This window comes from Urocitellus parryii, chromosome 1 (genome assembly GCF_045843805.1).
Source record: "Urocitellus parryii isolate mUroPar1 chromosome 1, mUroPar1.hap1, whole genome shotgun sequence".
Classification (NCBI taxonomy): domain Eukaryota; kingdom Metazoa; phylum Chordata; class Mammalia; order Rodentia; family Sciuridae; genus Urocitellus; species Urocitellus parryii.
The window spans coordinates 275,078,810-275,102,341 of NC_135531.1; the positions used below are offsets into that span (position 1 = coordinate 275,078,810).

General features: G+C 34.7%; 1 protein-coding gene across 19 annotated transcripts in view; it reads right to left on the minus strand.

The window, feature by feature from the left end:
• Positions 1–23,532, minus strand: part of Trip12 (thyroid hormone receptor interactor 12) — a 148,437-nt gene that overhangs the window by 14,380 nt on the left and 110,525 nt on the right. For 11 of the 19 annotated variants that reach the window (XM_026396213.2, XM_026396212.2, XM_026396227.2 and 8 more), the window contains 17 exons: positions 22,542–22,695; positions 21,213–21,441; positions 20,793–20,911; positions 18,258–18,465; positions 15,890–15,990; positions 15,545–15,719; positions 14,388–14,529; positions 12,973–13,164; positions 11,770–11,921; positions 10,165–10,337; positions 9,607–9,680; positions 8,744–8,943; positions 8,011–8,138; positions 5,725–5,876; positions 4,930–5,072; positions 3,598–3,754; positions 2,633–2,731 (listed from right to left, as the gene is read on the minus strand). In XM_026396213.2, coding sequence (XP_026251998.1) covers positions 2,633–2,731; positions 3,598–3,754; positions 4,930–5,072; positions 5,725–5,876; positions 8,011–8,138; positions 8,744–8,943; positions 9,607–9,680; positions 10,165–10,337; positions 11,770–11,921; positions 12,973–13,164; positions 14,388–14,529; positions 15,545–15,719; positions 15,890–15,990; positions 18,258–18,465; positions 20,793–20,911; positions 21,213–21,441; positions 22,542–22,695 — 2,598 coding nt within the window. The remainder of the gene's footprint in view (positions 1–2,632; positions 2,732–3,597; positions 3,755–4,929; positions 5,073–5,724; positions 5,877–8,010; positions 8,139–8,743; positions 8,944–9,606; positions 9,681–10,164; positions 10,338–11,769; positions 11,922–12,972; positions 13,165–14,387; positions 14,530–15,544; positions 15,720–15,889; positions 15,991–18,257; positions 18,466–20,792; positions 20,912–21,212; positions 21,442–22,541; positions 22,696–23,532) is intronic. The other 8 variants (XM_026396229.2, XM_026396225.2, XM_026396218.2 and 5 more) reach the window with 3 other exon arrangements.

A 23,532-nucleotide genomic window follows, 5' to 3' on the forward strand; every position in this document is an offset into this window, starting at 1 on the left:
TCAGATAAAGTACTTACCATGTATTTCATAACTCTTCAGGTAAATGAACTCATCACAATTTTGAGACTGTACTACTACCCACTTTTTACAGATAAGGAAACTAAAGGGCAAAGCAGTCTGCTACTGTAAATAATTGGTAGGGGAAGTTCGTTAGTTTTAAACCATAAGACCTTCAGAGAACACAAAGGTCTCTTATTTTTATTTTTATTATTTGTAGTTAAAATATACAAAAAAAAGGCATTACTTACTTAAAGCTTTTGTTGTACTGTCTTACCTACCAAAAAGCATCTCAAAAGACAAAGATTAGAAAGGAGGAAGTAAAGCCATCTTTATTCACAGACATCACTGGCTGTCTACAATACAGGTCAGAAACCTACTGCTGGTGGTCGAATCACAGCTCTGTTGTGTTCTTGTAACGCTTGTTATGTTTGCATGCTAAGAATTATTGCTACATTTCTAAACAGTTAAAAAAAATCTTGAGTAGTATTTCAAGATGTGTGAAAATGATTTTGAACTTCAAATTTTGTAACCACGAAGTTTAACTGGAACTCAGCCAAGCTTATTCACTTATATATTGCCTTGTGACTTTTACAAGTCCATTGTGATAGATACCATTAGACCCCAAAATTTGAAATAATTACTGTCTGGCATTTAACAGAAGTTTCCCAAGTCCTGGGTCTACAATAATCCTAAATGATCTGTTAAAAATAATTAAGTTTATGACTGTCACAGAAAACAAGATCAATATACAAAAACTCAAATGTATTTCCATAAACCAACAACAAACTGAAAACTGAAATGAAAGAACAGTAATATTTTTAAACACCATTTTTAAAAAAAAAGTATTGAGAGAAATTCAACAAAACGCATGCAAAAAAGACTTTTAGACAATGAAATTATAAAGTAATACAAAGAAAAATTAAAGACCTAAATAAGTGAATGGCTACACCATGTTCTTACATCAGAAGGAACAGTACTGTGACCAGGTCAATTCTCTCCAAAAAGATCAAAATTCAACAGAATCTAATCAGAACCCTGTCAATGTGTGTTTAGGCTTATTTAAATTTATGGAAACACTAAGAGTAAAGAAAGCAACTGTGAAAGAGAAAATAGAAATTGGAGGACTTACACTACCCAATTAAGATACTATATAATAATCAAGATGGTACAGAATGACAGAAATGAATAGAACATCTAGAAAGAGACTCAAAAATTCATGTCATTTGATTTTCAACAGATGTGTGCTAAGGTAATTCATAGGGGAAAGAATGGTCTTTTAAATGAAAAGATGCTAGTTAATAGTCTTGGGGGGGGGGGACAAAACCCTCAACCCTTAAAACCATATTTAAAAGTTAATGCATGGTTTAGGGGAGAAGTTCTTAGAGTGAAAGAAAGGCATAAACCAGAAAAAGAAAACTGATAAGCTAGATTGGATAAAAATTAAAAACTTATGCTGTTCCAAAAACACTCTGTAAGGAAATGAAAACAACTGCCACAAAATGAAAGACAATAACTACACACTATTTATTTACCAAAGATTTGAATCCAGAAAAAGGAACAATGATAAAACAAAAAACTAATGAAAACTTGGACAAAATTCTTGGGCACTTCTCCAAAGAAGATATATGGAGTGACCAAAAAGCAATATAAAGGTCATCAATATCATTAACCATCAGGGAAATGCAAATTAAAGCCATAGTAAGTAATCACTATAAAACTCTAGAATACCAAGTATGAGTAAGCATGGGAAGCAACTAGAACTTATACATGTTTAATATTACTTATGAAATTAAAACATGTCTTACCAAATGACTTAGCAATTCAATCTGAAAAATTTACCCAAAATAACTAGAAATACATGTCTACAGAAGGACTTGAACACAATGTTCAAGTTAAATTTGAAAAGTACTCAAATGTACATCAACTGGTGATTAGTAAACATTATGGTACATCTGTATGATGGACTACTCTCACTCAATAATAAAGAAAAATAAACTGATAAATGCATCAACATGGATGGATCTCATAAGCATGATTGCCAAGTCAAAGAAAATCACACACATACTACATGACTTTGCTTGTTGCAAGCATTTATTGAGCTGGCAACAAGCAAAATTTACAGGGTCAGAAAATAGACCAACACTGCTAGAACAGAAGATGGGAAGGGGAACTTATAGCAAAGTGATCTGATGAAACTTAGGGTAATGGCAGACGTTCATCTTGATGTGGTGGTTAGACTAGCCATCCACTAACTATTAGAATTATACAATTTAAAAGCGTACAATTTACTTTTATGTCTCAGTAAACCCGATTTTTTAAAAAAAAGCAGTCAAGCATTTCTGAAGTCATTAGATCCTTAAAATATCTGTTCATTTCACGAACTTAAAGATTGCACAAATATGCTTTAATGTGGGAATGGGGATGAGGAGCATGTTTTTAATCACACACTTGAACTTCTGAAAAAGAGAGCTTTGAACAAATCATTTAGGAGAAAATACAGCACATCTTAAGTTTTTTGCGTGAATTTCCTTCCCAATTGCCTTTTACAACTTCTTAGCATTAAGAAACTCAAATGACAAGTTATCCATAGCACAAGTCAAGCTGAACACCATCACTACACTTACAAGCTCACCTCATTTTCATATTGGATTTCTAACATGGCCCGTGAGCTGCCCAGGTCCTGCATTACAGACTCAGCTTGTTTCAACAGCTCCTCTCTGTTCACAGTTCGCTACAAAGAAAGTACAGACATGAGCAAACCATTACACTCTACTGACAATGCACTTTAATCACTAGGTGGCATTTCCTGAAGGACAAGAGAACCCAAACTGTTAAAAATTATTTCTTTAAACGCACACTCTAGGAAAGGTTAAAAGTAGTTACGTTGCTACAAACATCAACAGCATCCTGGCATATGTAAAGAAAAACTAGATTCAAATTAATCTATCTAGAGCCCATGATAAGTACAGAAAATTCAAGTTGGAGGAAAAAAGATCTCTGTAACCCTAACATCAATGCAATCCAGGGCTGCAGCCCTATGCATATTTATCCTTAGAAGATTGAAAAAAAAAAAAAAAGGCATGGAGATGGCAGATGAGACAGGTAGTAAGCTGGAAACCTACTGGTTCTGACCTGCCATAGTCAGCATACTAAAGTATGGCGTCATCACCACTGTTTAGGAAATCCTGAGACAAATCAAAACAGAAATAACATGGTTTTAAGTACAATATCTTATTTCCTTTGTTTCTCATCACAGACTCCTCCCACAGTCCTCAGAGACTTCTTTATGTAATGGCTAATGCTTGAATCTTCAGCAGAAGAGGGAAATGAACAGAAAAATAATAAGTAAAAGGCAGTGCTGGTCAGGGTGTAGGACTGGGTCTCGGCACTGTAACTCAGTCATGACTCTGGAGTAAAGATTAAAAGTGCAGGAGACAAAGTCAGCAACACTAGAGCTGACTGGTACAGAGAGTGGTTTGTTAATGAAGTGAAAAGAATCAATGGATCTAATTCAACAGACATAATTTGGTATGCCACCATTTCTAATATTACCATGATTTTGAAAAGCTCATGTTGAGTATTTTGGGAGATACTTACTTTTTTCCTATCCAATCTAGGAGCAACTCTGCTATCTTGAGAATCAGACTGGTTGATTTCTGGGTTGGTATCAAGTAATCTTTGCATTGCCCGGTCCCGATCAAATGCAGTTACATAAAAAAGCATTTGCCGGGTATCAAAAGGAAAGAAAAATGGGCTGTAAAAAAAAATGCAAAATAAATTTATAATCTGGATAAGAATGACAAGCCATTAAGTAATCTGTATTAGAAACAACTTCTCATATAATCAAAGTAATAATTATAAATAGAACCAATAAGGTAGTCTAAGCAAAATAACGAATTTCATTAATCTTGAAGTTTTTTGAGACAGGGTCTCACTATATTGCCCAAATTGTTTTCAAACTCCTGAGCTCAAGCAATCCTTATACCAGCCTCCTAAATAGATGAGGCACACGAAACCTCACCCAGCTCATGCTGAAATTTCTAAGTGCCAAGTGATACAAATGGCCTAATATAAAAACCTAAAATTTACCCTTAAATTCCCACACTTACATCAAGTCTATCCAGGATCATCTTTAATCTTCCCCAAGGATTTCAGTAAATTTTAAAGACCACCACCACTTCATAAGGCTATCAATGCCCACCCCGTGAAAAGTGAATTCAGCAAACCTACCCACCCCTACCATGCCTCATAGACATAAATGATAGATTTACTACTTCATTATTTTTTCCTTCCAGCTTTGGTCTTTAACTCATCAAAACTGTCAAAGGCAGCAACTCATTTTCAAAGAATAAATGCTGCAGCACTACTGCACCAGGGTCTGGCCACCTCTTGATGTAGGTCTTGGGAGTCCCTGATACTGCTGTCAAGAGCTCTCCCTATGCAAACTTAAATGTTCTGTATCAGATGTTCTGTCCAGTATAGCAGCCATGTAAAGATGTGGCTGATGCCACTGAAAAAAATCAATTTCTAATTTTATTTCACTGGAATAATTTCAATGTAAATAGCCACACTTGATGAGTAGACATTGTATTTATCAGTGTAGGTTTACAGCCTCTGGATCAAATAGGTTCAAATAGAAGTAAGCAACTACACTTAATTTTATGATGGCAGAAGATTTGACTTTTCTCAATCAAGTATCTTGAGTAGGTTTTTCCCATTTCACATATAATTTAGACACATACTTTCAGAGAGAACTAATACCAGCGTCAGCTTGACTAGTTTGTATGATAAAGCTATACTACTATGTAAGTTGTGATTAAATATGACAATGTTAATAAAGAGATCCACTGAAGACAATGATTCTGTAATAAAATATATAAACACCAACTCAATAACATTCAAAGGACCAGTAAAAAGTGATTGTCTTACCAGGTTTTTCCTAGCTCAGTAAGCCATGTTGGGATATTTCCTGTCATGATTACTAAGGGATCTTGAAGCTGCCTATTTGCTTTTGCTGTCAACTTACTGTTATTAAATTCACTAGTTGGAATAATCTCCTTGCACATCGCATTCTGTAAAATGTTAAAAACAAACAAAAGTCTACATGTAGTAAAACATTAAGATTATATTTACAATTCCTTTATCACGAAACGTATGCAGAGCACCTAGGTTTCACCTCTGGGTTTCCAACATACAGCTTCTTACTAGACTGTCCTAATTTAAAGAATTCCTATGACACAATGCTGAAACTACCCTCGGCCCACTCCCATGAAGCCACAGGTACGGGCTCAGTAGAGGCCAACTCCTCCTCTCTCCGCTACATATTATGTAAATATCAAAAGCAGCATGCAACTGCTACCCAACATTTTACTTGATATACATCATAACTTGATATACACCATAACTGAAAATTTGGCTAAATGTACTGAAAAAAATTTAGCTACTAAATTCAAGGTTAATTTTCATGTTTTAATTTAATAAACTTATACCTAGAGAATATTTCCTAAAGCCAAGATAACTAATCCAAGAATGTAATACAGGAAAAATAAAAGCGGGGACAAAGTTTCCATGAACAGGTATGTTGTACTTCACTAGGCTAGGATCCTTGCATTTAGCTAGCTGAATCACTGTTTCTAGGTTAACAAATTTATAACTGAACAAAACCCATGAGATAATAGGTCATGAATAACAGACCATAAGAACTTCTTAGGTAACATTACTCACATCATACAAATAATACCAGTATCGACTGATGGCATGTAAAACTCTTAGAAGAAGGATCACATCTAATGATGGGTCTTCAAAGGTTATATTTTCAGGTGGTGTGGGAATGAGGTAAACTTCTAAAGGATTTGATACTGATGGGCAAACTCCATCTAGAGAATAAAAGACCAAAGTTTAAGTTTTAATTAAAGTTCCAACTATTAAGCCAGTGGATGCAGGGCTAAAACAGCAGCCAGAAGCTATGTCATTTAATTCTTGATCTTACTACTGTTAAGGTATCAAAACACAGTTACTTTCTCCTTTTCATCTTCTACATAAAATATCCAGGCTTATACCAATACTCAATATAAAACAGAAAAAATAAACTCATTTACATCTCTCCTTTATACCAGAAATAGCAGTTAACAATAAAAACAGACCTATTAAATCTAGGACTGTTAAGGAAATATCCTGAATTTTTCATATACAACTTAAAACTGTCACATAAGACAGATAAATATCCCTAAATTGTACTAGTAAAAGAGATTTAGTTACTTAATCCAAGGTTTAGGAGTATGAAGAGATTATGATAGTTCTTAAGTAGGATCCGCAGTACCTTTGTTCTTAGATTTTAATAACTGCATTTAAAAAAAAAATAAGGTCTGAATATAGTGAAACAATTGTCATTTATTTTTACAAAGTGAAAAAATGAAAAACCCCAACATCATCACTCTATTTAAAAAAAAAAAAAAGACGCTGGGGCTAAGGTTGTAGCTCAGTGGTAGAGCACTTGCCTAGCGTGTGAGGCACTGGGTTCCATCCTCCACACCACATAAATATAAATAAATAAAATAAAGCTATTCTGCCATCTACAACTAAAAATATATTTTTTTAAGTTTTGTTGTTGTTGTTGTTGTTTTTGGGGGGGGCGGGCGGTTTACCAAGATTGAACTCAGGGATACTCAATCACTGAGCCACATCCCCAGCCCTATTTTGGATTTTATTTGGAGACAGGGTCTCACTGAGTTTCTTAGTGTCTTGCTGTTGCTGAAGTTGGCTCTGAACCTTCTATCTTCTTGCCTCAAGATAGCCTCCCCAGCCCCTGGGATTACAGGTGTGCACCACTGCACCCAGCTAAAAAAAAAGACATTTTTATTTAAAGACCAAGAAAAACACCATACCATCTCAAAATTAAGAGGTCCCTTCATTCTCTCCTCCACCTCTGGTACCAGGGACTGAATTCAGGGGCCACTGAGCCACATCCCAGTAACTTTTATTTTTTGTTTGGAAACAGGATCTCACTAAATTGCTGAGGCTTGGGCTGGGGATATAGCTCAGCTGGTAGAGTGCTTGCCTCAAATGCATAAGACCCTGGGTTCAATCCCCAGCATAAATAAGAAAGAAAGAAAGAAAGAAAGAAAGAAAGGAAAGAAAGGAAGGAAGGGAGGGAAGGAAAGGAAGGGAAGGAAGGGAAGGGAGGGGAGGGGAGGGAAAGGAGGGAAGGGAGGGAGGGAGGGAGGGAGGGAAGGAAGGAAGGAAGGAAGGAAGGAAGGAAGGAAGGAAGGAAGGAAGGAAGGAAGGAAGGAAGGAAGGAAGGAAGGAAGGAAGAAAAATTTGCTGGGGCTGGCTTTGAACTTGAAATCCTCCTACCTCAGCCTCCCAACCTGCTAGGATTACAGTAATGTGCCACCATGCCTGGCTTTTAAAGAGCCTTTAAATGGAACAAACTTAGTTTTATGAAAAATATTACTATAATGCTCTTATATCCTTGGACCAGGGAAACCAGTATCCGAACATTACTGTAATGAGATTGGCTCCATGTTAGGCTATGTTACTTAACTCTAAGGTATTCTTACCATCATATAAAATATGGTGAGAGTAGGGTGTCAAATTGTAGTAGTACTACTACAAGGGAAAATAAGTCACAAGGGAAGTGACTGTGCTTCATTATGTAGCCATTATATCATGTCATTCACTTTTTAGTCTTTCTATAATTTGTTAGATTACATAATTATAACGAATGACAATAAAAATTAAGGGCCAATCTACCAAAACCAGTCACCAGTCTCTTCTTTAGTGAGTATGTTCTACTAGTGAAATTTGCTTCACTCTTCATGAAATAATGAGTTTTTTGGATACTTCTCATTTTCTATATACTGAAGTCAAGGATTTGATTCAAACCAATCAAACTATTTGTAGTAATTCATTTCTAAACTATATTCAATTAAGACTTTACTAGGTACATTTCACATATATTTAAAACCATGAACAGAATAAGACTCCTTTCCCCTTTATGCATCATCTTACCATGCCACAACTCATCATGCTTTTTTGCATTTCTAGGGGAAGTTTTTGTTGGAGCTGTTTGGGCTCTTCCTCTTTTACCACCAACACAATCTTTATTACTTTCTTCATCTTCTCTCACAGGTTTGTACCTAAAATGATAAGGCAGTGTGTAAAACAAATGTAGATTTTAAAACTGCAAATTATTCCTCAAAACCAAACAGAGTTCCCTGAACTCTGAAGTCTATGTTGTCTCTCTGTAGTTTGGATTTAGAGAAGTACCAATGGGATGGCTTCGTAGAAGAGACCACATTTACCACCTTCCTAGGAGAGGCCACCTGAGACTCTCCAAGAGTGGCTCTGGAAGAATGTCTCTCTTCAAATATAAGTAGTCACACTAACAGGCAATGCAGCAAGCTACATCCAAATGCCTCTCTGAAGTCAAAGATGCCAAACTTCCTATTACCTAATGGAATATCACCTTATGGAAACATTTTTGTCTCAAAGAACTGAGATACATCTAGAAAGGTAAACTGTCATTTATTATTGCCCTTGAATAAGTTTTCTAGTAGACTGAAAGAGGAAGCTACATACACACACATATGTGCACATGATTACTTGAAGTGGCTTTACATAATTAAAACTTAAGGTACCCTTTTCCTTATAAAAGCCCACCATGACTTTGATATGAGTTCCAAGACATATGAACAGTTTTCAAAGTTCATAAAATACCAAAAGAAGTAATTTTCACACTTGCCATATTGTATGAGTCTTTGTCCAAATACCAGCTCTCCCTAGAGGATTGCTCTCATCATCCGTGGACTCCCTTTCATCTTCAGCCTGTATACTGAATTGCCGTACTGCCTGATACACAGTCATGTTATATGGTAGCAAATGTTCTCCAATGTAAAACTGTAGCCTGTGTCTTACATTTCCTGAATTTAAGAACTGAGCAGCCTGAATAAAGCAAAGGAAAATCCATTTAAGCTATAGGTACTGCCTTTGTACAGTAGACCACCCTTATCTGTCAGAGTTACATTCTAGGCTCCTCAGTGGATATTTGAAATAGCAGACAGTATTGAAGCCCCCATATAGGCCAAGGATCCCTTTTCGGAAATGCTTGGGATCAGAAGTATTTCAGGTTTGATTTTTTTTTCCCTTCAAATCTGGGGATATTTTCATATATATCACAAGTTATCTTGGGAGTGGGATCCAAGTCAAAACAGGAAATTCAAGTTAGTTTTATATACACTTTATACACATAGCCTCGAAATTACATTTTCACAATTCATTTTGACTATAACCTGAGCCATGATGTACAGTACAGAATTTTCCACTTGTGATATCATGCTGGTGCTCAACGTTTCAGACTTTGGATTTTCAAATTAGAAATGCTTAATCTGTATGTATACCACATTTATACCTATATACACATAACTATGATAAAGTTTAATTTATAAACCAGGTACACAGTAAGAGATTAATAATAAAATACAACTATCACAATATACTGTGGTAAAAGTTATATGAAAGTTACTTAAAACTTATGATTGTTTTCAGACAGTGGTTGACAATGGTTAACTACTGTATTATACAACATGATGGGACTAGTTATCTTACCAGAGACTCGTCTATTTCCTCATCTGATCCATCATCATCGCTGTCTTCATCATCTTCTCTTACTCTTCCATACCCTAAATACAAAGAAGAATGTTAAAAGTCTAATAATTTTACTGAGTGAAAGAAAAGCCTATATGTACTATTAAATTGATTTTTTTTAAGAAGAAAAAAAATGTTCATATCATAGTCTGAGCTCTAAAACAGAAAGAGCTAAGAAAATTCTCAAACACAAAATGACCTTTCTATTGCATTCCAACATGAAAAATTAGTTCTTCTCAATTAAGCAGTCAACCCCTAATAAGTACAACATATCCCTATAATAAGAAATGGCTGGGGTATGGCTCTGTGATAGAGTGCTTGCCTAGTGTTCACAAGGCCCAGGTTCTATGCCCAGCACTACAAAACAGGAAAAAAGGGGGCTGGTTGAAAGAAGGAACACAAGTTGCTATTGTCTAGATTTTATCAGAAGCAGCATTAAATATGGGAATAGTGTGTGTCTCTCTCACTACTAATTCCATCTCAAACACATAGATACACAAATGCATATATGAAAAGTACCTCTAACTACAAGGTATCTCTCAATAGCTTGTACCAAAGCCAGGGGGTCGATCTTGACAGGTCCACCCTTCCACTGCTTCACATTTGCACAGTCAGGATGTCTTTGTAATTGGCATTTCAACTGATGTGTGTTGAAAAATTTTAAAGCCTGTGATCCTCTGTTGAGAGAAAAGCTCAAAATAATTTATGAAAAAAAGTTATTCTATTATTTTCCATAATTGATACACATTAATTCATATAAAAATATATTCATTTTCCTAGAGCATAAAAAAGCACTTATAGTTCCATAAATGAGAAAGCCAATAAAGCAAGTTATTATAGTAAAAGCTACTAAGAAGTAAAAGATGAATGTGTATGCACACATCAACATTCAATTTGTCTTACCATGAATCCATGTGAGCAGAAATACCACACCATGGATATTTGGTTGTACCTCTGAAATTAAAATTTACTTAACTACTTGAATGCCCACTTGTATAATATTCTGTCCTTTCATATTAAATTCCATTTAAAAAAAAATAGAAACCTCTGTTTTTGCTGCCAAAGATTTCAGCTATGAAGTTATTTTAAAAACTAACCTTTGAAATTTATTTTACCATATACTCTGGAATGAAAACAGTTTAAGCTACTGCACTTAACATCTGGTAATGATGCTTAATATCTCATTTCTGAAAAGTTCTGTCCCATTTCCACTAGGCAAGAGTTAGATAAACAAACTTATAATGTGTTTCTCTATAAGATTATATAAAAGCAGCAAATAGAAGTATAATATTCTATTATATTCATATTAAGCATATTGCATACAAATTTTCAACAGAAATGAAAAGCTTCATGGTTTTCTTAAGCAGAGCTGAAAATATCCTTTTATGTCGTAGTTATTGCAGGGCAGTATAATGATCCAAAATGAATACATCACACTACATTTTAACTTTCAAAGGCAGTAAACAACCCTAGTCTGTGCTGTGATAGCTTTATTTAAAAATATGTGCTTTTTGGTCAATCAAAAGTTCTCAAATGTTTTTAGAACACCTCAGACTGTGGATTTTAGAATGAAACAGATTTCTTATTTTCAGTCACAATACTCCATGATGTCTGAAACATTCCATAACACACAACAAATTAACTTTTACAATCAATTCTTTCTATAATCCCACAAATTCTTAAATCTACATCATAGAAAAAAAACCCCAGCAATTTCTGTCAATAAAACTTCTAAATTACACTTACTTGTTAAAACCCATCAAAATATAAGGTTATGACAACTTATATATGGAATCAGACTATGTAAATATTTTATTATTCATATCCACAAAATTCTTGCAGAGGCTTTATATATTAAGGTATATCAATTTAAGGAAAACTAAGTTTCTTACAAAAGTTGCCAACAGTCACTGGTTTCCATACTTTTAAAACAGACTTAAGACACATGGTATAGTCTTAAAGATAAAAAGCATTTGATTCTTTCTTTAGATACTCAGTTTCTCCAGTCATTACAGAAGAATATTCTTCAGGCAGTCCAAGACTTTACCAGACCCCTTGCCACTTTACCTTAAAATAACCACCAAATTTCCAGTGGCAAGGGCATACCCAAGCAATGGTCCTTACCTGCCGCCTGTCCCATTTCCACTAGGGAAATCATGCACTTTGACTGGAAATTGTTCCATCTGGCTGAGGCAGTTGTTCATCTTGTGAACTAATGCCAGCAAAGGTGCATTACCCACTGGTTCTACTCTTCCAATGGGCTCTTCTCCAGGAAGCTAAAGTTATAAATAAACCATTGGTTAAGTGAGGTCTTTTGAGAATAGAATACTACTCCCACAAGAAAATTTAATAAACAGTTTTAGGAAAAAGAATTATTCTACTTATTTTTATCTTTTTCTCAAGCATGGCATAAAACATCCAATGGTGTCATGTTATCTATTTAATCTCCAATAAGCATCAACTGTGCATTAGGTAGTCCCATAAATTAAAATAATACAAGCAGTCTCAAATGCTTGTGAGCAGTATAAGGGCATGGTTAAAGAATTCTACTAATACAAAAGAGTAACCTGTAGGCCCAATAACCCAGATAATCCAGAAAGAAACTTCCTGAGGGAATGCTTCTCTAAGGCACCTATAAACAGGAGAAAGTTAAATTAAGAGAATTCAAATGTAGTCAGTGAGTGAAGAGTGGGGGAGCCAGCCTGTGGTTCCTGGATGTATAATCTACATTATAAAATGATGAAGGAGTACCCTTGAAGGGAACTGCTAGGACTGTTTTATGTACAAAATAGAAATATTTTATAGCCTGTTTTATGGCCATAGCTACACTATATCTACCTACTTTCCTAAAAGTACATATTGAAAACTAAAACAAATGTTGAGAAGAAAAAATATTCAGAGGTAGGAGATTAATGGCTTATCTTATAGGTGGGAGAAAACACCTCAAGGTACCATGACCAGGGCTGGGATTGTGGCTCAGTGGTAGAGTGCTCGCCTAGCATGTGCAAGACCCTGGATTCGATCCTCAGCACCACATAAAAATAAATAAAATATTGTGTTTAACTATAACTGGGGAAAAAAAAAGATACCATAACCACACAAATTAACATGGGTTTCATCAAAATCACCATTTCACTGACTTACTATTTACTTTGATACATAGCAATTCAAGGAGCCCAAATGCATTATACCAAGGCAGAAACTTTGCCTTGATATCCTGACTAACATCTACTATAAATTTTATTACTGAGATGAAAAAACATGCATTAGTCATTAGTGAATACTGACTCTGATATTGAGATACACAAACATTATTAGACAACTTACTGGAGAAGAAAAAAATACATGAAGGAATCTCTTTAATCTGATCTCTCTGCTCACAGCATCCTTTTCACTTTTAGATGTCAAATATAGCAACAGCTGCTTCACGAATCCACTATGCTGGATTTCAAAAGACGAAACATCTGATTCTGAGACTATGCTACGGATTTCTACAAGGCACTCAGCTCCACCATCCACCTGGGGGCGGGGGGCGGGGGGCGGGGGGGGGGGGAGAGTTGTGAATAGTATTTCTACATTGACTTAAACAACACTTATTAACACAAAATTCACATTTCCCCAAAGGGAAATAAATATATTCTCAATACCTTTTAAAAAGAAGGATAAAGCTAGGGGCAGTGATGCACAACTGTAATCCAGTAAGAGGCAGGATTACAAGTTTAAGGCCAACCTCAGCAACTTAGTGAGACCTGCCTCAAAATTTGCCCAAAAAAAAAAAAAAAAAAAAAAAAAAAAAACCAACATTAAAAGGGCAGTGGGGGTGGAAGTGGTTGTGGCTAGCGGTAGAGTGCTTGCCCAGCACATTCAAGGCCTCGAGTTCAATCCTCGGCACAACATAAAAGTAAATAAAGGTATTGTATCCAACTACAACTAAAAAAAAAATAAATATTTTTTAAAAAGGGGGTGAGGGATGTAGAGCCCAAAGAGGTCAAGGGAATGGTACATTCTTAATAAATCCATGAAAAATAGAATCTGATACCAAGACACACAAGAATGTTATATATTACATGAAAAAGAAAATCTATTCAAAATAACAAGGGGAAAAAAAGATCTACTTATTTAACCAATGTCATTTTCTTTAAAGAAAGAATATAAATTGAAAAGTAAGAGGATATAATACCAGAAGGAAAAGATGACCCAAGAATACAAAATATGACTTCAAGTTAACACACTCAAAATCCTAAAGTAATGGATGATTTCTTAGAAAAATTAAACCAAAGTTGCTCAAAGTACATAAACACACCCCTCCACCCCCAAAAAGCCCCCTCAAAAAAAACCATCATATGAAATGTACAAGGATTGTTAAGCCTCTGCCCCCTCCAACATTATGAGATCCCAGGTAGAGAAAAGCATAGGAGAGACCAGCCAACTTTATTATTATCAGTTCAAAAAGGTTTAGAAAAGATATATGCTTGAGGGACATTTCTGAAATTTCTTCATTTATCAAGAAATAATAGAATGTGAAGAAAAGAAAGTGAAAGATTAACTTTCTACATTTCATGACAAGATAATGAATCAGAACAGTCAAGAGACAAGTAAAAGAAATGTTAGTAGTAAAGATACATATTTGATTTTTAAAAAAAAAAAAAAAAGTAGACCTATGATAGCTAAATCCACAGAAAGGGAGAGTCATCAAGAAAAGAAATAGCAAGAATAAAAAGATGCTCGAAGAGACATGGTACCTGGAGGTTGAGTTGTTCAGTTGCAGCACAAAGTCTCTGAAGGACATTCAGTGCAGGGTTGCTTCCATCCATATTCTCAGAACTAAAATAACGCTCTACAAATTTATGTGCCTGCTCCTTAATCCAACCTTTAATTTTTTCTCTACAAGGAAAAGGGAGATATTAAATTCTCAGTGTTTATACTATGACTTTTGATCGAAAGAAAGTAAATAACCACATTTAAAACGCTTTCTGGCCTAGGCTCAGATGAATAAATTCAGGTTCCATAGTAACCAAACTGTTTCACTTTGAGGTACTTAAAATACACTTTAGGTCATTACTTGAACAGTAAGCAAGATATTCTAATTTCTTGTTACTCTACCAAGGTAATTTCCTAAAGTACAGACATATCCAAGGTGTCCTTACTTGTGTTCCCTGAAGTAAAAAACTATTGAGAAACAGGCACCCTGTAGATGTGTGATAAGGTATGACAAAAAGATCTGGATTTTAAATTACAAGTGCTGGTGGTTTCAGAAATATATTTGCTTAATTATTTTTATTAACTGAAATTCAGAAAAAAAAAACTAAAAATCATTTTTTTAAAGTGTGTATATTTTCTCAATGGCATTTAATTTTTTGAAATTTCTCATTTGCAGAGAAAGTTACACGTTGGTATTCTATATTCAGAGCCAAAAAAACAAAACAAAAACTCCCAAAGACCTCAAAAGCTAATCTGTAAATTAGTTTGAAATAGTTTAGCTGACAGTTCCAAGTTCTTAAAAAAAAAAAAAGGGGGGGGGGCTCTCCTCCAAATCTTTACATTCAATTAAAATGGGAAGAAAATTTCTGTCATAAAAACATGTGAGGACAGAAAATATCAGCTTTTCCTTCTCTAAAACAAAACGAAGGGAAAGTTTCCATCCGGAACATAATTTGGTTTTGAATATATATTACATTTTAAAACTCAAGTTGGGAGTAAGATGCAATGTAGGAAAAAGCCAGATGCAGGGTTCATGAATTGAGAATATACCTCATCCTTGAGCTATGCCACTTCTGAGAACAAATTAAAGTTCTGTGTCCACGCATCATCTCCACACAATAAATGTGCTGAATGAAACAATGTTAAGGTTTCTGATATAAGAATAGAAGCAAAACAGAATTAACCCCCCCCACTTCACCTATTATTGGATATTGTGTCCTTTGAGGCAGCTCTGGCAAGACCACTAACTCCTGCAGTTCGAGCGGGCTCAATGTTGTTACTGTTGGACTGTGCGCTTAACCTTCCCCATGTTTTTGGATTCAAGCTTGCCAGGAAAGATGATTTAGGTGACTGAGTAGTAGTGGGGCTTTTAGCTATGAAAAGAAAAAGAACAGTTAAGTAATTTTAGCATAATTAATGAGAACCACAGAGTTTAAGACTCACTGCCCTAATGCATTAATTAATAAAAGAACTAACATCACTGGGTCTTCAGACTGGGTATTTACTATCTCATCTTGCCCCTACAGTTTCACAAAGGAATTACCTTGATTGTCTACTTTGTCATCATCTCTTGGAGGTGAGTACTTTGGCCTTCTTGGCCCTCGTTTTGGCAGTCGTTTTCTCTTTAGAACATCACTTAATCGACTAATATGGAAAAATATGGGATAAGTTTAGTAATCACCACTAAAACAGGAAGCTAAAATAGCAAAAATAATGAATCACACTATATTTTACACTGAAATAGGGTAACTTTCATTTAGTGATTATTTAATAATGCTGACTCTGTACCAGTCATGTTCAAACAGGTACTGATAAAAGAAATGATTAATAAGGACTAAAAATAAAAACAACTAGAATATCTGATTAATCCTCTATGTGTTCAGCTTTATTTTCAAATGTGGTGTATAAAGTATATAAAACAAATATAATAAGAGCCAAATTAGTAAAAGTTGTGTGAAGAGCAGTCAAATATGAGTACTAAATGTCTTCCTAATATAAATGATAACAATTAAAATATGCATGGCACTTGGTGATCACACAATCAAAATTCTTTCCTAACTGCTTACACTATCCTACACAAAGCTGTGCACCAGTGGGAGTAACAAACTAAATAAATGAGCGTATAAACACTTCAGTGGGGTTTTTATAAAACCTATGTATGTATCTAGTTGAGTGACAGTGTAAGGAACCTATTTTTAATTAGAACCATGATTGAAACTGAACTGTCTATAGCTACTGTTCTTAACAACATTAGAAATAATTTTAAGTAGCAACAGATTCTTTAAATAACTAAACTATGTAAGATGGAAAAGATGAAATATTTGGGTTCTTTCAATTCTCAGCACCAAAATAAATGAATGAATGAATAAATACATAAATGTATGCTTCACTTCTATTAGTCTGTGGCTCAAGTAAAATTGAAAAAAAAAAAAGTTGGAAAAATCCTTCTACATCTGACATTTCTACAGCACATGTTTAATGATGTGTTCAAATGTGCTTGATAATCAAGAAAAACGATAAAACTAAAATATGATAAAACAATTTCTACTTTAAAACTGAATTAATGAACTTGAAATATAAACCCTTTAAAACTCTGAAAATACTTTTTAAGTTTCTCTTTCTTTGGAATAACCAATTGTTAAGATTCTATAACCAATCAACTTCTTAGAGTGGCTCAACAATACTGCATTTACCTGAGCTATATCCCAGTACCCTGAAATTCACTTGTACATTTATAATGGATGTCTCAAACACTGTGCCTGTATCATATGGCAAAATCCTACAATAACAGGTTTACTGCAGCCTCCAGGGATGGGAGTGGGGCTAGGGAGGAAGGAGAAGGGATGATGTGTGGCTAGAAGGGAAAGCAACACATGAGGGAAAAGAATACATGTGCAACCTCAGAATTGGGAAGGTGGTGAGCCCCCACTATTCTCCTGGCCCAGTCTCATCAAACTTGGCCAATAACACAGATACCACCAAAACTAAGGAGTTTTCCTAAAATAACACTCACAGTTTGCTACAAAGCCTAGAACCACTGAAATTTGTCTTTAAGCTAGAGTAGACAACTGCCAGCAGGTGGCACCAAAAGCAGCTCTATCTCTACAACTGGTGAGCTGCACAGGACAATGCTACCCTGAAGTTTCCAAGCCTTAATTTTTGAGCCCCACTTACTGTTTCTGTTTTATCAAGACTTACTCTTCAGTTAAAAAGGAGCAAAATTACACAGAGAACATCCCAAATCAGAGAACATTCCAAATTTCAGAATCTTTTCATCATATACCATTCATATAGCAATATTAAAATTTCTAACACCAAAGAAACAAAAACCCTTTCAAGAAAGTGTGATGTTTCCAATTCAACAATATGAAAATCAATGAGGGTTTGCCAATATTCTTAACATAGTACATCAGAGATAAATTCTTTAAGAACTACCCATTTTCATTTGTTAACAAAGCAAGGTATTTGCTTCTATTTGCTAATTAAAGATAAATGGAAAATCAGTTATCTTTGTCTTGTCTAGAACTTCAATTTTTAATATTTTTCACAGTATCAGTACCTAGATGTCTCAAAGGTTATATTTATGCAGCAATACAGTAAACAATCACACAATTATGGAAACTAAAGCTGAAATCCTATATCTGTAATGTTGTGCAATTTACTAACATCTCTGAGCCTTTTATGTCAATGGAAATAGCACATATATCTTGTAGTTCCAAAGCAAGGCCAAATAAAAATAAAGCAGCTTTTCCCAAAATATTTTCCTCTTACCCGCTACATGTCTAACAAAAGATAGAAAAACAAAATGTTCACTTTCTGACATTCTACCATTTAAATCCCTGTTGAGTCTCTGGTACCAAAGGAGAGCTAAAGTCAAAGAATATAAATATCATATTGAAAACCTCACTTACCCTTGAGGGCTTAGATCTAAAGAATCATCTCTGCTGTGCTGCAAGCTGGGAGATCCCAAATCAGCTGTGGCATTAGTGGCAGCTGTGGCTGTTCCACTGCTGACTGATGTTGTGGACCCCAAAGATCCTGACCCATTCGTACACGCCTTTGGTGGACTTGTCAACAAAGACTCTGATTCCGCTAAATGTTTAACTTGATGCATTACACCTTTATAATAATGGGAATGAAAAGGAGCTGGTTTCAGTTAGGAGTGAGGGCCACCTCCCACCTTACAAAATCCCTAATCAAACAATAGCTGGCAAATGGGGGAAAGTTTAGAAGCCATATATTTCAACATGACTCAATCATAAAAATATGAAAATTTAAAAAAGATATTTATATTGATACGTTTTCTTAGATTATAGGCAAGGTGCACACATTTACAACCCCAGCTACTTGGAAGGCCAAGGAAACAGAAACAAAAGTTTGAGAATAGCCTCAACAACTTAACAAAACTCTACCTCAAAAAGTAGAAAGAGATACAGATGTAGGTTACTGGTAGAGTGCCCCTGGGTTCAATACATAGTATTGTACAAAACAAAAACAACCAGATCATATAAAATTTAATAGGACTGCAAATAAAGTCCTACTCAGGGTTCAGAATATTCATTATAAAAACAATAATCAATTACAGAAATATAGTACATCTTATGATATGATCAATCAGGGGAGGGGGAGGAACATACTACTGTTTTATAACTTCAAGTGCTACAAGTTGACACTGCTGTCCAAGATGGTGACTGTCACTGTTGGCGGCATATGAAGAAACCCAAACTGTAAATTTATAAGGTGGGATTCTCATCTGGGGTAGGATCACAGAATTGTATATACATGAAGGCAAGGAAACTATATAGAAATCTGAATGAATTTGAGGGAAAATAAACACAGTCTCATTGTGCTGAGGAAGACTCCAGAGCAGAAGAGAAGAGAAGAGAAGAGAAGGAAAAAAAGGAAAGAAAGAAAGAAAACTGTTCAAAACAAAGAAAAAGCTGGGCATGTGGTGCATTGCCTGTAATCCCTGCAGCTTGGGAGGCTGAGAGAGGAGAATCGCTACTTCAACGCCAGCCTCAGCAAAAGTGAGGTGAGACTCTGTCTCTAAATACAAAATAAGGGCTGGGGATGTGGCTCAGTGGTTAAGTGCCCCTGAGTTCAATCCCTGGCATCCCCCCACCCCCGCCCCCAAAGGAAATCAAACAGTGTTATTTAAATGAAACCTACTTTAATGATGAAAGCCTCTTCCCATTTTGTTCAATACTATTATATTATCTATTTCATTTTCAAGATATGAAGAAATTAAGACACAGTCGAAGAAAAAATGGTCAAAAGAACAGAAAATGAAACTAAAAAATTACTTGAGGGAGAAAATAACTTTTTCCCATGTCTCCATAAGACCTTAATATCCTAAAAGACCAGAAAGGCTTAAAAAATTTTCTGTTAAGAACTTCTTGATCAATTAGGTAATACTGATAGGTTTATCTCTGAAATCTTCATGAAAAAAAATGGAAAAGTACCAGATCTACCAGGTTGATTTTGACATTCAAATGGTGCAAACTGAAGAACTAGACAAACTGCATTCTAGAAGACTGTTCCAAGCCTTAAAATATTCCATTATCCACACAATAAAAAATACATCCTTGGTGGAATGAGATGGACATCATTACCCTAAGTGCACGTATGAAGACACGAATGGTATGACTGTACACTGTACTCAACCAGAGATATGAAAAATTGTGCTCTATATGTGTAACATGAATTGAAATGTGGTCTGCTGACATATATAACAAATTAGAAAAAAATTAAAAAATTTTTTTTTAAAAGAATAAAAAATATATCCTCTAACGAGAATTTTTCTGGTGTGTTGATATGATTCTAAGAAACAAAACAACGGGTAGGGGCGGGGTGAAGCTACACTGAATTGTACAAGGGGAATTAGGAAGGGGGATGGGAATGGGAAAGACTGTAGAATGAATTGGACATAACTTTCCTATGTTTATATATGAATACACGATTATTTTAACTCCACATCATGTACACGACAAAAATGAGAAGTTATACTCCACGTATATGTGATATGTCAAAATACATTCTACTGTCATGTATAACTAAGAAGACCAAATAAAAATAAAATAGCTAGAAAACAAAAAACAAAGCAACATTTGACTTTCTGAAGGAATCTTTATGGGTGGTCATATATTACCTATATGTTAAAAGTCCATAATTGATTTTAAATTTAGTATTTAAGGAGACATTCAACTCACTGAAAAATACTAAGTATTCATTAGTTGACTACATTAAAAAGCATACTAACTGCATTTATATTATATACAAACATTTAGAAATACATAAAAGATACTCTAAGGGGAATTAAGCTCTAACTATGTAAATATCTGGTATTTTAAAAAGCTCAGATTGTCTGTACATTTAAAACTATTTCTACTTAAGTACTATCTAGACTGAATGATTGATCATTAATTTATTACAAGGAATGACATTACCTTCTCTTCTGAAGTAAACACTAAAAATATCAGGTAATTTCTGCATTAATATTTCTGCCATCTGAAGTGCTCCAACTACTATCTTCAGGTCTTGGCTTGATAGCATGGAAGCAATGTGACTAAAAAAAGAAAGCATTCATATATAAAAATTTTGTCTGAACTTGACATTATTTTTGGCCACACCACCTTAAATTTGAGAACAAAATATTTTTGTCATGAAACCACGCCATCATTCTAACATTTTCTTAAATTCTTAACTTTTATATTTTATACTTTTTTTAATTAAAGTTTTGTATTAATACAGGGCTCCTATGCTCCACTCATGTACATATTTTTTTCTGTATTCTGATTCTGGAGGTTCCTGAAATTATTTGCAAAGACTTGAATTTCTAAATGTTTTTACTATTTCCATGAACACACCTTGAAACAGCATGATTTTTCAGAACATCCTTCAGAAGTTCGGCATCCGCAAAATAAATTATTCTAAGAATTGCTCTAAGGCACTTATGTCTGACCGCAGGTCCTGCTGAGGAACTATACACTTCATAAAGAACACCAAATAATGTCTTAATAAAAGACTTAGCCAGTTCCGGATCCTCTTTCATAAGCTGTGCTCGAGCATCATCCTTCTTTAACTCTGAATATCCACCTGTTATTTAAAAAAAAAAAAAGTACAGTTCTAAAGTGAAAAGATTTCAGAAACACAATACACAGTCAATGTAATTATTTGCTTGAAAATTTTTTCATTATAGAACATTATTTTCATTGTTGAATTCAACTGCGGTCTACACACTAAAAATAGTACTAAGTCAAAATTTATACACAGGAAACTATTGACTGTTATAGCCAGCTGAAGATAATGAAGTATATCACCACACCATATCATTTTATTTAACTAATACATAATTCAGAGAAATACTGGGGAAATTTCAATACTAAAAAACTAAAACATTTTTAAGAAATAAGCAGAGTCCAAGAAATGGAAAGTATTTAGCTGAAAGCTAAATAAAATGGATAAACAAGGGGATTTTGTCACACTTTGCTTAGAGGAAAGAAGTATAGGGAGAAAGTAATTGATGAACCAGGAGTTGGAAAAAGACTGGTATGTCCAGCCCAATATATCACTTGGCTTTGTAAATAAATTATTATTAGAACAAACGATGCACATTGGTTTGTATATTGTATATGCCTGCTTTGAACTACAAAGACACTGGCCAATATAGAGAATTATGATTTAAAAAGCCTAAAATATTTACTCTCTGACCCATTTTGAAAAAATATTTGCTGACCACTGCAATCTAAACTAGAGCTGCAAAAGCAATGGACTGAATTCCAGGGGAAATTCTGAGAGAAATTCTTAATTAAGGGGTGAGTGCAAGGAATGGGTGGGTGCCAGAAACATGAAAAAAAAATCACTATCATCTGTTCTCTTCATCAGTGAAGAAGAGAATTTTGTCACGAAGGCATAAAATAAAAACACTAATAAAACTAAAGGTAGAGAGTTAATAGGATCGGCCAGTTCTGAGACATCACTGTGAGAAAGACACCAGAGTTAGGTAATATAGTTCATTGATCAAATAAGGAACATAATTTTTAAAAAGCAAAAACAAAACTAAAAAAACCCATAAATTACTCTTAGTAAGTGTCTTAAGCTAAATAAGAATATTTAATGAAACAATTATTTATTATGCAAACAAAAAACAGTACCTACAGTACAGTATAGCACTATTTAACTCCCAAAGTACTTACTAGTGTTAGTATTGGCTAATGGGTTAGGTTTTCTCTGAATGGCACGTGCTGTTCCCGTGTCCTCATTGATTTGCTGCATAGAATTAAAATCAATAGTATAAACTCGTCCCAGAGTGGACAAGCTTATCTCATCCTCACCGACCTGATGGGCTGCCTGAGAGCAAAGAAAGAGAAACCTTGAATATAAACATGGAGAAATTCATTACCTTAAGACACAGCGGGAACCCTCCATACATGTTATCTTATATTTCCCCCCCCCAATCAGGTCTTAGATGATGAGATAACAGAATATGGAAGATTTAATAAGTGTGGATATGACAAAATTCATTTATTCAATAAATCATTTTTAATTAAACAAAGATATATACCTAAGTTCCTATGAGGCACCCTTAGACATAAATGCATATAAAACTCTAATGAAACATAAAGCCATGTAGCAACACTGACATGAAGATACCATTTTACCATTTGCATTACAATTTTTTTCCCAGTGCTCTACCACTGAGCCATATCCCCAACTTAACGAAAGCTTTTAAGATATTGCCGAGAGAAAAAAATTTATTACCCTTAATCTTAGAATCCAATTCCTAAATCAGAAAGATTATTTATACAATGAATTCTTTGCAATCCACAATATCCTCCTTTAAAGAAAATGATCCTATACAACTGTCCTTGAGTACACAAAGAAGACTTTACATTTAAATGGTACTCTCAGATCCAAAGGAACACAAGTAAAACTAAGAGAGTAATCTCCAAGGTTGCACACAGCAGATGGAACACTGCTTGACTTCAGACAGTCGTACAAGCCACAGATTATTCACTCATTTTTAGAGTTTAATTTAGGCTGGCACTGCAAGACTGAATGTAAGAAAGGACTCTTAGGAAACACAAGAGAGTAAGCTAATAGTGAAGTGCAATTATCAGGAAAATGCTAAACAGAACACTTAAGAGATGAAGACCATTAGCAAGTGTAGTGTGCTTACATTCTAAG